This window comes from Silurus meridionalis, chromosome 1 (genome assembly GCF_014805685.1).
Source record: "Silurus meridionalis isolate SWU-2019-XX chromosome 1, ASM1480568v1, whole genome shotgun sequence".
NCBI lineage: Eukaryota > Metazoa > Chordata > Actinopteri > Siluriformes > Siluridae > Silurus > Silurus meridionalis.
This window is the reverse complement of record NC_060884.1, coordinates 32,300,142-32,312,768: the sequence shown is the minus strand read 5'-3', so window position 1 is coordinate 32,312,768 and position 12,627 is coordinate 32,300,142. Positions and strand designations below refer to the sequence as shown.

The window sequence follows — 12,627 nt, the reverse complement described above, 5'->3', positions numbered from 1 at the left end:
GAATGGTTTGGATGATACGCAAACTGCATGGGGTCCAGGGAGGGCGGAAGATGTGTCTTAATGTGCCTCATTGAAGCACTTCATCACGATGGGTGTGAGCGCGACGGGACGATAGTCATTGAGGCAGGAGACAGTCGATTTCTTTGGCACAGGAACGATGGTCGTTGTCTTGAGGCACGTGGGAACAACGTTACTGCTCAGGGAGATGTTGAAGATGTCAGTGAAGACATCTGCTAATTGTTCTGCACATTCCCTAAGCACTCTGCCAGGAATGTTGTCAGGACCAGCAGACTTCCGTGGGTTAACTCTGGATAGAGTTTTCCTCACTTCAGCTGTGGTTAGACAGAGCACCTGGTCAGTGGGAGGAGGGATGGTCTTTCTCGCCTTCACGTTGTTCTGTACCTCAAACCGGGCATAGAAGTCGTTCAGCGCATCTGGGAGGGAGGCGTCACGGTCACAAGCAGGTGATGTTGTCTTGTAATTCATGATCGCCTGGATGCCCTGCCACATGCGCCGAGTGTCTCCACTGTCCTGGAAGTGGTTGTGGATTTTCTTCGTGTGTGTGTGCTTCGCCTCTCTGATGGCATGAGACAGTTTGGCCCTTGCTGTTTTTAAGGCCGCCTTGTCCCCTGACCTGAAGGCAGAGTCTCTTTGTTTTAACAGCACACGCACATTTGCAGTCATCCACAGCTTCTGGTTGGAGCGTGTAGTGATGGTCTTGGAGATAGTCACATAATCAACGCACTTGCTGATGTAGCTGGTCACTGTTGACGTGTACTCCTCCAAGTTGATGGAATCGCCGTCGGTTGCAGCCTCTCTAAATATGTCCCAGGCAGTGCACTCAAAATAGTCCTGAAGAGCAGAAGTACCTCCTTCTGGCCAGGTTTTCACCTGTTTCAGAACCGGTTTAGAGCATCTGATGAGCGGTCTGTATGCTGGAATTAACATAACAAAGCAGTGGTCTGAGTATCCGAGATAGGGGCAGGGCTCCGCATGATACGTGCCGGGGATGTTTGTGTAAACAAGAACCAGCGTGTTCGCTCCTCTCGTTGCAAAGTCCACATGCTAATGGAGTTTAGGAAGCACAGTCCTGAGATTCACATGGTTGAAATCTCCGGCGATAATAAACAATCCGTCGGGGTGAGCATTCTGCAGGTTGCTAATAGCACCATAGAGTTCAGACAGTGCCTCCTTAGCATTAGCGCTGGGAGGCATGTACACTCCGACGATGTAAACAGTTGTGAATTCTCGTGGCAGATAAAATGGTCTACATCTAACAGTCACAAACTCCACTAGCGATGAGCAGTAGCATGAAACGAGATCAGAGTTCTTACACCATTCCGTTTTGATATAAACACACACGGCACCACCGCGAGTCTTACCGCACAGAGCTGCGTTTTTGTCGGCTCGAAACACGGTTAGCCTGTCTAGCTGGATGGCGGCTTCCGGAACTCTGACGCTGAGCCACGTCTCCGTGAAAACAAAAGACGCAACAGTCTCTAAACTCTCGCCGTGTGGTTTGCAGGAGTCGGATATAATCCAGTTTATTGTCCAGGGAGCAGACGTTGGAAAGATGAATAGACGGGAGTGCCGGCCGCCTAGGGTTAGCATTTAGCCTAGCATGGACACCCGCCCGCTTGCCGCGCTTCCGCTTCCTCGAACAGCGCTTTCAATGTCCCCTCTCCCGGCCACCGGCATCAGGTAACACAGAGGGCTGGGAGCCTGGTCTTTGTGGCGGAGGTCGCAGCAAGCCGAGGTCGCGAAGGTTGTTGATAATATCATGATGCAGATTATTGGTTGCATGATGCCTGTACTGTAGCAGTGTCTGGTGGTCGTACACATGAACACAGCTGACTCTGGTGTCCATGTATTGTAATAGGTCTGGCTAAATATGGTGAAAGCACCATTTTTGGATCCGGAGAGGCCGCTGCGAGCTACTGCCACGCCGCCATCTTGGATCCGAGCTCGCGGTCCCCGATGGAGTAGTTCTGTTCTGCGGGATTTAGTCGGCTTGAGAAGAAGGCACATTGATGGAGGCAGTTGTCAGTGGCTCCTCTCTGAGACAGGACGGCCCCCAAACCCTTGTCGGAGGCATCAGCCTCAACAATAAATTGCCAGGAAGGGTCAGGCAGAGTAAGGATAGGTGCAGAGGTGAACCGGCTGTTGAGTTCCAGAAAGGCCTGTTCCGCCTCAGGATTCCAAAAGAATGACTGATGAGTGGAGGTGAGTCAGTGTAGGGAGGCAGCGATGGTGCTAAAACTGCAGATGAACTTGTGGTAGAAGTTCGCAAAGCCAAGGAACCTCTGCAGTTGTTTGCTATTTTCAGGTTTGGACCACTCCTCCACGGTGAGGATCCGGGCAGGATCCATCTGCACATTTCCCGCAGATAAGATGAAGCCCAGGAATGATGTGCCGGACACATGAAACTCACATTTCTCTGCCTTCACATACAACTGGCTCCGAAGTAGATTGGTGAGCACAGCGCGTACATGGCAGTGGTGTTCTTCCAGGGAGCGTGAGTAGATTAAAATTTCGTCCAGGTAGACAAGCACAAAAACGAAGTCTGCTGGGGCATTAGTGAGGCCAAACGGCATGATTAAGTACTCATAGTGGCCTGTCTTCCATTCGTCCCCCTACAGATGTGTACGAGGTGGTAAGCCTTGCGGAGGCCTAGCTTGGTAAAGATGGTGGCCCACTGGAGGAGCTCAAAGGCTGAAGACATCAAGGGCAAGGGGTACCAATTCTTAATGGTGATGGAGTTAAGTCTCCAGTAGTCAATGCACTGGCGTAGTCTCTTATCCTTCTTTTCCACAAAAAATAAACCTGCCCCAGCCGGGGAGGAGGAAGAGCGGATGATACCAGATGTGAGGGACTCCCGGATGTAATCAGACATAGCCTCTCTTTCAGAACTAGTCAAGTGATAGAGGCGACCCTGGGGATATGTCGTTCCCAGCAATAGGTCAATTGCTTGTGCTGATCTGGGAGGGACTGCTGGCGAACGTCGGGAAGGAGAGGCGTCCCAAACCGCGAGTGTGTGGGTGAAAATTAAAGAAAATAAAGACGGCTCTGCTTGATTAACTATTTTGGGCCCATAACCTGTTAAAATTAAAAATAAAGACATGGGGCTCCTTTTATATGAAATCAACATATGATGTATATTTCAACAGCACATCCTAGTGGTCACCACATATCTACCTTAGACACTCACCACAGCTTTAAACCTCCTTTTTGGCTTTCCTATTTTACTCCTGCCTGGTGGCTCCATCTTCAGCATTCTCCTACCAACACAGTTGAATAACACACACACACAAAAAAAAAAAACAGAAACCTAACAGAGGAACATTCCGTTAAGAGTGTTTACCAACAAATCTACAGAGATTTTTGCAATGCTTTGCTCATACGCATCCAGTAGAAAATGAACAAATTATTTTCTGAGACGACTTGTTTTTCCAAGTCACATTAAAGATTAATTCAGAACAAACTAATTGTTCATAAACGTCCCATTACTGGTCTCAACTTGAAAATACAACAGACAAGAACTTTCCACCAAAAGCTAATAAATCGCGAAAAAAAAAAGTTTAACGCTAATTAAACTTTACAAACAGAAGTTTGTGGACACCTGAACATAACACTGTTATGTGCTTCTTTTTAAAGATCTCTTCTTGAAGAGAAATACGTTCGTTTATGGATTTAAATCCTTCTGAAACACTCAGTGAACAGATCCGACTGCTTTTGTCATAGAATTTCACTAGAGGGCAGTCACCGAATCTTTAGAATGTTCTAAAGATCTAAATTATTTGAATTCTAAAGATTCGGTGTCTGCTCTACAGCAGGAGTTCTTTCATTCCAACCCAAATTTTTATGGAGCTGGCTTTGTGAACAGAAGCATTGTTGTGCAGAAACAGGATTTTGTCCTTGTTCAAGTGACTTTTTGGGAACAGTTTGGTTTAGAACTATATATGGCTAAAAGAAAAAGTCAGATGTACCAAAACATTTGTCCATACAATGTGTATATGGAGAGATAAGGTCAACTGGGACTTTGACGGCTGAAACTGTAATGCAGTCAGCCACTAGAGGGCGGCAAAGTCTTTTCAGCTTCACTTTTATGCTCGGATCATTTTTACTGATTGGGTCTTAAAGTGAACAAATATTTATTCAAGTCATTTCATTGATTTGTTTCACTTGAGCTAAATAAAAATAAAGTGTTTTAATTTGGGATAAAATTCCCAATAAGAAAAAAATGACAATGCAGCCAAAGACAAATTATTAGAAAAAGAAAATATTCATTAATCATTCACCAGGAAACTATTCAAATCAATTTATTTTTATTTGTATAGCAAATAATGGGCATTGACCCAAAGCAGCTTTACAGCGATAAACCGGTTAAAAGGTTACATTGATAAAATGATACGTTTAGTGCCTAGACGCTCGTTCTTTATCATTTTAAGTTCATCCTTAATGAGCGAGCCAGTGGCGAACGAGGCAAGGATAAACTCCCTGAGACTTAATGAGGACACCTTTGAAGAAACTCAAAAGGGAACCTGTTCAATGACAGATGATTAAATGCAGAATTTTTTATCCAAACTGTAGTCCTGAGCTGTTGTAGTAGACTGTTGATATTAATTACAGTCCAAATCCTTTATCAAAGTTCTTGAGTTGCTCAGTAAAAGGTTGTTCTCCACAATATGAACAAATCACTTACTGCACTCCTCTTCCATCTTCCATTTTGAATGTATGATACAATATCTCAAAACAACAAAGAGATACAAAGACAACAGTTAAATGGAATCATGAACAACGTTTTGAGAGTTTGGGACATGGTGGTCATGATACTGCAACTTAACTGGTTCAAATAGCTTATAAATATCTGTCCACTGTAGTGGACGCTATGCATGAAATGATTAGGTCACCTTCTGAGTCTTTCCACACAGTATGAACTAATCATTCTCGGAGACAACTCAATCCTCCAGAGTTACGTCATCTCTTAAATTAAATCGAAAATGACTCGCAAAGACTCATATGCAATGTGCTCGACTCTAAAGTACACACTTGAGGATAAGCAATGTCTTATAATCACTGTATCCTGTTTATCCAGATGAATACGATACCCTTGAAGTTTTCTTCCTTGACAACTGGCCTGCTCATTTGGGATACATTTAAAAATCTTTGTACATAAAAAAAGCAGTATAGAAATCAAAGGTTTAACAGTCACATTTCTTAATATACTGTATAACCATTGTTATATACCAACCTGCTATGATTTATTATGGCTCTAATGTTCCTATTAGCGTTTTGAAAACAAGACTATTTTGCTTAATCAACTCAGTTTATCTGAGAAGACTCAACACTTAATCACTGATTGATATCTCTAAAAAAATATCATGAACGAAAAATCTTCATTTCAACCACTTAAAAAAAAAAGTGCAGTTTCTTGCTTCATTTATAAAAAATTGTGCATTTTCTTCCTTCATCCAATCTTACTTTCAGGTGTCCACAAATGTGCTCATATAATGTCTAATTTTAGTGTCACATATTTCACAGGCAAAACCATTAAGGTGTGGAATAATATTGTGAAAGATCCAGAAACAACAGCTTAAAAGAGGAAACAGAAGAACCAAAAAAGAACCAAAAAAAACCAAAAGGAAATAATATAGACTGTAAATGAGACTATGGTAGAGACTAGAAATCTAAAACTTAAATAGTGTTGCCAATCAAGGTGAAATAAGAAGCAAGAGCCTGGGGATGAGAAGAATGAAAACTGATGTAATGTAAGAGGAAAGATGATGGGGCTTTGCCCTGAGCAAAGTCTTTAACCTTCAACTGCTATACTCATATAATTCAGTAAACTTCTGAAATATAAGATTTTATATATATATATATATATATATATATATATATATATATATATATATATATGTGTGTGTGTGTGTGTGTGTGTGTGTGTGTATGTGTGTATGCAAAACAGCAAGAGCAATTGCAAATGAATGAATAATATATATTATGTGAAATACAGTGAATTAATGAATGTTAGTTGATTCACTGTTTCAGTGCTCAGTGCTGATTAATAGTTTATCCAACAGTATTGCAAGTACAGTGTGTTATCTACATTGATGATATCATGTGAGAAGATTGATTATTTTGCTAATACATATGGACAGCTTACACCACCATGATGTTACAAACTGGGGAAGAACTTACGTCACAGGTTTGGTTAGAAGATGGTGGTGGTGAATGAGAAGTTGATAATAATAGAAATAGAGAAATGTGGGTTAATTAAGTCTTGGAAAATGGTTATAAAAGACCACGAACAAACTGTGATTTGTTTCTGATCCAGCAAACAGCACAGAGGCCGATAGTCACAATAACTGCAGCACAAACCAAAGCAATAATGATTCTGTGTGTTTTGCGTCGATCGTCTGTATGGTCTTTGTTCTCCCAGACAGATGTGGTGTGATCTGCAGGTACGGTGGTGGAGGAGTATAAAGACAGAGGAGTAGGAGAAATTTGGGAAGGTTTTAGTAACTGATCATTTTTAAGGTTTATAATACTGATGTTCATCAACCAGGAGGGAGTGAAGCACTTGATGCTGGAGGCACTGGGTACTTTATCTTGGTGCTTTACTAGCCAGTCTCGAAAGGGTAAAATTTTATGGTTACACCTATAGGGATTTTGAGACAGCACTAGATTTTGAGCGTTGGTTAGCGAAACTAAAAGGTCTTCTGGTAAATAGAGTAGAGAATTATTCTGAAGCTCCACTGTGGTTAAGTGAAAGACACCATAGAGGAGCTTCCCAGTAAGGTTCTGCATATGGTTGTTACTCAAGGATATTTTAGCCAAATTATTAAGACCTCTAAACACTCCTTCCCCAAGGCTCATCAGGTTGTTAGTTTGTAAAGAAATTTCTTTCAGCTCAATCAATCCATTGAAGGCACCAGGGGAGATGTACGAGAGCTGATTCCTGTTGATCTCTAGAATTTTTAACTGAGTCAAATTGCTGAACACATTGTCCTCAAGGTGAGTTAACTTATTGTCATTTAGACTTAGCTTCTGGAGCATGGGCATGGGGCCGAAGGTGTTGGGAGACAGTGTGTGCAGCTGGTTGTTAAAAAGTGAGATATTCTGTAGACTCGGCAAGTTCAGGAAGATACCTTTAGGAAGAACAGTTAGCAAATTGTTGGAGAGATCGAGCTCTTTCAGCTTCTTTTGATTGGTGAAAAGTTCAGCAGGTATCTGCGTGAGGACATTGTTCTGCAGATAGAGCTTTTCCAGCTTCTGCTGATTGGTGAAAAGTTCATCAGGTATCTCCCTGATGACATTGTTCTGCAGATGCAATTCCTTCAGGGTCACCGGGGGGTCAAAAATATGACGTGGAATCACCTTCAGTTTGTTCTGTTTTAGGAACAAGACCTTTAGATTTCGAAGTCCACGAAAGGTCCCTGGGTGCAGAATTGTGATGCTGTTTTCCTCCAATATAAGGGTCCCCAGGCGAGTCAGACCCTGAAACGCCTCCTCTGGAATAGAAGTCAGCTTATTTTTGCTCAGGTCTAAGGTTTTCAGGTTTTGAAGAGGAGTAAAGAGGGATGGGGGTAAAGAAGATAGATTGGTTGTTGAAAGTGTTAAGCTGAGTAGGTTGTGCGTCTGGTTAAAGGTGTGAGGTTGCACCTCCGTTATTCTTGCATCAGTAATGTTCAACACTGCAAGATTCTTATAGAATGCTTCAAAATGATCCGGTTCAAGTGAGGTGATGTTAGTATGGGTAATCTCTAAAGATTCTGTTCTTGGGGGAATGGGGAAAGGAAAATCTCTAATTGTATTTCCAGTACAGGAAACTTTGGTTTTATTGCACCTGCAATGATTTGGACATTCAGAAACAACTGCATTTACAGCACAAATGCAGAGGATTAGAAACTGGACAAGATCCATGAAGTCCTGAAAAAGAAGAAGGAACAGTTTATATATATATAAAACCAAGGTAATGACAGTTTCTACTCTACATTGTTTAAACTAAATACAGTTTTTATAAATGTATAAGCAATTGACGCTTGTGGAAGCTTTTCATGCAAAGTTGTGTTGATCTTTGTTAATGTAGTATTAAAGTGTACCATTCGGTTGTATTTTAGATTTAAAAAAAACTCTCAAATCAACTCTTTTTGGCTTTTCATTAACATGTTCCTTGGTGTTGAGAATGTTCAAGAGTCAAATACTCAAATACTGTTCAAATCAGATACTCTAAGATTTTTACTCAAGTCATATTTGAACTGGTGAATTGCAGTGGTGTACATTTGCTGTAATGTTTCTATAATTGTACATTATATAGATATCAACAAAAATGCATATTCTAACTGAGGAAAAAGTTAGGACACCCTACCCCCCGATAGCTTGTGTTAACCCCTTTGGCTGAAATAACTTCAGTGAGATGTTCCTTGTAGCCATATACCAGTCTCTGATATCGGTCTGAGGAAAGTTTGCCCCATTCCTCAACCCAGAATTCTTTCAGTTATGAGATGTTTTGATGCTGCATCTCCTCTGTTCCGGTGTCCAAACCATTATATCTTACACTCATTTGTCCAAAGAACATTATTCCAGAAGTCCTAGTCTTTGTCTACGTTCTCTCTGGCAAACTTCAATCTGGCCTTCATTTTTTTCTTAGAGAGCAAAGGTTTCCCACTTGCACATGTACCATGACATGCACTTTCACATCAACAGTAGCAAGAGCCTGCTGTAGGTGCCACCATTACATTTTAAGGTTTTTGGAGACTACTTTAGCATCTTGTGGTCTGCTCTGGGAATAAACTTGCTTGGACAGCCAGACCTGGGCATGTTGGCAGTTGTTTTGAATGTCCTCCACTTGTAGACTATTTTACAGACAGTGGAAGGGCTGATATCAAATTATTTTAAAATCTTTTTAAATCCCTTACCAGATTCATAAGCTGCTACAATCATCTTTCTAAATGCCTCAGACAGCTCTTTTGATCTCACCATGGTGTTCAAGACCATTTCAACAGTCAGGAGCACACCGAACTAAATATCTGAGGTTTAAATAGGGCACCTTAAAGCCTCCTTCAGAAAGCTGAGTAACGATGTTCTAATCATGTGTACCTGATGTGATACACCTGTGTGTGATTTTAGCCATTTTAAGTGAGAATAAATGTGGGGATATTCAAATTTATTCCTCACAAGAAAATTTTTTTAAGTACATATTACAGAAAGTCTGAAAATGATTTTCTTCATTTCAAAAGTTTATATTACTTGAATCTCTCAGTATTGTTAAAATTGAGATTAAATATTGATATGTCCAAATATGTTAAAACACAGACAGGATTTCATAGGGTGTTCAAATATTTTCACATCATTGTGTATCATATATACAATATATATCAATGTCCCTTGTTGAAGACTCTATATGATACAGTGAGGAAAATAAGTATTTGAACACCCTGCTATTTTGCAAGTTCTCCCACTTAGAAATCATGGAGGGGTCTGAAATTGTCATCGTAGGTGCATGTCCACTGTGAGAGACATAATCTAAAACAAAAATCCAGAAATCACAATGTATGATTTTTTTAACTATTTATTTGTTTGATACAGCTGCAAATAAGTATTTGAACACCTGAGAAAGTCAATGTTAATATTTGGTACAGTAGCCTTTGTTTGCAATTACAGAGATCAAACGTTTCCTGTAGTTTTTCACCAGGTTTGCACACACTGCAGGAGGGATTTTGGCCCACTCCTCCACACAGATCTTCTCTAGATCAGTCAGGTTTCTGGCCTGTCGCTGAGAAACACGGAGTTTGAGCTCCCTCCAAAGATTCTCTATTGGGTTTAGGTCTGGAAACTGGCTAGGCCACGCCAGAACCTTGATATGCTTCTTACAGAGCCACTCCTTGGTTATCCTGGCTGTGTGCTTTGGGTCATTGTCATGTTGGAAGACCCAGCCTCGACCCATCTTCAATGCTCTAACTAAGGGAAGGAGGTTGTTCCCCAAAATCTCGCAATACATGGCCCCGGTCATCCTCTCCTTAATACAGTGCAGTCGCCCTGTCCCATGTGCAGAAAAACACCCCCAAAGCATGATGCTACCACTCCCAAGCGTCACAGTAGGGATGGTGTACTTGGGATGGTACTCATCATTCTTCTTCCTCCAAACACGTTTAGTGGAATTATGACCCAAAAGTTCTATTTTGGTCTCATCTGACCACATGACCTTCTCCCATGACTCCTCTGGATCATCCAAATGGAAATTGTCAAACTTAAGACGTGCCTGGACATGTGCTGGTTTAAGCAGGGGAACCTTCCGTGCCATGCGTGATTTCAAACCATGACGTCTTAGTGTATTACCAACAGTAACCTTGGAAACGGTGGTCCCAGCTCTTTTCAGGTCATTGACCATCTCCTCCCGTGTAGTTCTGGGCTGATTTCTCATCTTCCTTAGGATCATTGAGACCCCACGAGGTGAGATCTTGCATGGAGCCCCAGTCCGAGGGAGATTGACAGTCATGTTTAGCTTCTTCCATTTTCTAATGATTGCTCCAACAGTGGAACCTTTTTTCACCAAGCTGCTTGGCAATTTCCCCGTAGCCCTTTCCAGCCTTGTGGAGGTGTACAATTTTGTCTCTAGTGTCTTTGGACAGCTCTTTGGTCTTGGCCATGTTAGTAGTTGGATTCTTACTGATTGTATGGGGTGGACAGGTGTCTTTATGCAGCTTACGACCTCAAACAGGTGCATCTAATTTAGGATAATAAATGTAGTGGAGGTGGACATTTTAAAGGCAGTCTAACAGGTCTTTGAGGGTCAGAATTCTAGCTGATAGACAGGTGTTCAAATACTTATTTGCAGCTGTATCATACAAATAAATAGTTTAAAAATCATATATTGTGATTTCTGGATTTTTTTTTTTAGATTATGTGTCTCACAGTGGACATGCACCTACGATGACAATCTTAGACCCCTCCATGATTTCTAAGTGGGAGAACTTGCAAAATAGCAGGGTGTTCAAATACTTATTTTCCTCACTGTAACTCAAACTGAATAGAACTCAACGCAACACAACACAGTGGGTGACAACTGGGATGACATTCACCCGGATTAAACAGATATAAATAATTATTGGATTTAGAAACTACTTATTTTCCCAAAGAATTTGCAAATTGAGAAGGTTAATATGGTCTCCTGTAGGAGCTCCAGCACTTTCATCAATCAGTTTGTATGCCCAAAGATTTTGTGTGATGGAGCTCTATGTTGTTTATGCACCAGCAGGGTTCAGGAGAAACTCTGTCTCATTTCTCTGTGTACTACGTCAGATATATTTGGTTCAAATGACAAGAAAAGCTTCTTGACTTGACTTTAAATTTAATACAGCATCTGACAGAAGCTCTTGTCCAGTTTTATTTACATTTGTCATTTCTACACTGAGCAGTTTAGAGGTAAGGGCCTCACTCAAGGGCCCAGCAGGATTTGAACTCATGACCTTCCAATGTTACTACTTTCTTCATCTAATTTTCAAACGAACTACAGTAAAAACAAGTTCAGCGTTGCCATGGTAAATCATGTCTAGCAAACAGGAAACTAATTTCGCTAATTTGATTGCACTCAAGCCATTTCCTTCCTCATGATAAAATTAAACAATCTATTTTCAGTCTTTAGTTTGATCTTTGTTTTTTCTTCAGAAAGGAATTAAAGCGGACTTGAAACTGATTTCAAAGCAGTCGAGGATATAAATATGTACATTTAATAAAGCGAAGACAATATGCTAATGATAACATCTGTAATCAAAATCCCCAGAACTGAATTATTTTTATTTCTCATATAATTTGGAGGATTTTTATCACTTTAAATGCGATTATCAGTGAAAAAGCGTAGAATAAAAGAAGCGCATTTGACTTTCAGTACTGTAGTCCCTTATTCTGCTCTTATAAAGTTAAAATCATGTTTTGGTGATAAAATACCATTTAATTCTGCTTAATATCCTCCATTTCTTCTGTACACATCTTTTACTGTACAGTGTGTAGGACACTGTGCTTTTCTCAGTGTTGCAGATTAACGTGTGTTTAATTGCGATAAATATCAGCATTCACAACAACAAACCGAAGAACAAAACAAAGTGTGCACGAGACTCACCTCGAATCGATCATACAAGAAACAAAAAAAGATAAAAATCCATAAAAAGTGCTGCTATTCCAGCTGTTGCTCAGATGCAAAGTCTGCCCGCTCAGTCGGCGTGGTTAATTAGGGCTTTCCCAGAAATACAGTATAATCAAATCGAAAAAAAAAAAAAATGACAGCCAAAAGAACACATAACAAACAAGAAGTACACAACAAACAATAAATAGCCTTGTTTCAAACTTTGATAATGTATTGTTAAGGTGGACAAAATACACAAACTATGTATTTGAGTTAAAGTAGAGATACAGTGTAAAATATGACTCCAGTAAAAGTAAAAATGCTCCCAATAAACTTTCACTTAAGTAAAATTACAAAAGTATTTGCCTTCAAAGTGATATAATTTATTATAGCAATAATGTTTATATTATCATTTCTGACACAAAACTCTTTTACTGAATCAACTCAGTTTATCTGAAAAAAATTATTTTGTCCAGTCAAAGGTGTGAGGTTGCATCAGTAATGTT

General features: G+C 40.5%; 1 protein-coding gene across 2 annotated transcripts; it reads right to left on the bottom strand.

Annotated features, from left to right (window-relative positions):
• Positions 1–5,941: 5,941 nt before the first annotated feature.
• LOC124389862 (leucine-rich repeat-containing protein 15-like) lies at positions 5,942–12,228 on the bottom strand. 2 transcript variants are annotated; one of them, XM_046855419.1, is made up of 2 exons: positions 12,119–12,228; positions 5,942–7,929 (listed from the first exon to the last, which is right to left on the bottom strand). In XM_046855419.1, exon 2 carries the CDS (start codon positions 7,921–7,923, stop codon positions 6,292–6,294), a length of 1,632 nt encoding a protein of 543 aa, XP_046711375.1. In that variant the 5' UTR covers positions 7,924–7,929; positions 12,119–12,228; the 3' UTR covers positions 5,942–6,291. The 2 variants fall into 2 exon arrangements, with proteins under 2 accessions (XP_046711375.1, XP_046711367.1); XM_046855411.1 differs by lacking the exon at positions 12,119–12,228 and adding an exon at positions 8,919–9,001.
• Positions 12,229–12,627: the final 399 nt, after the last annotated feature.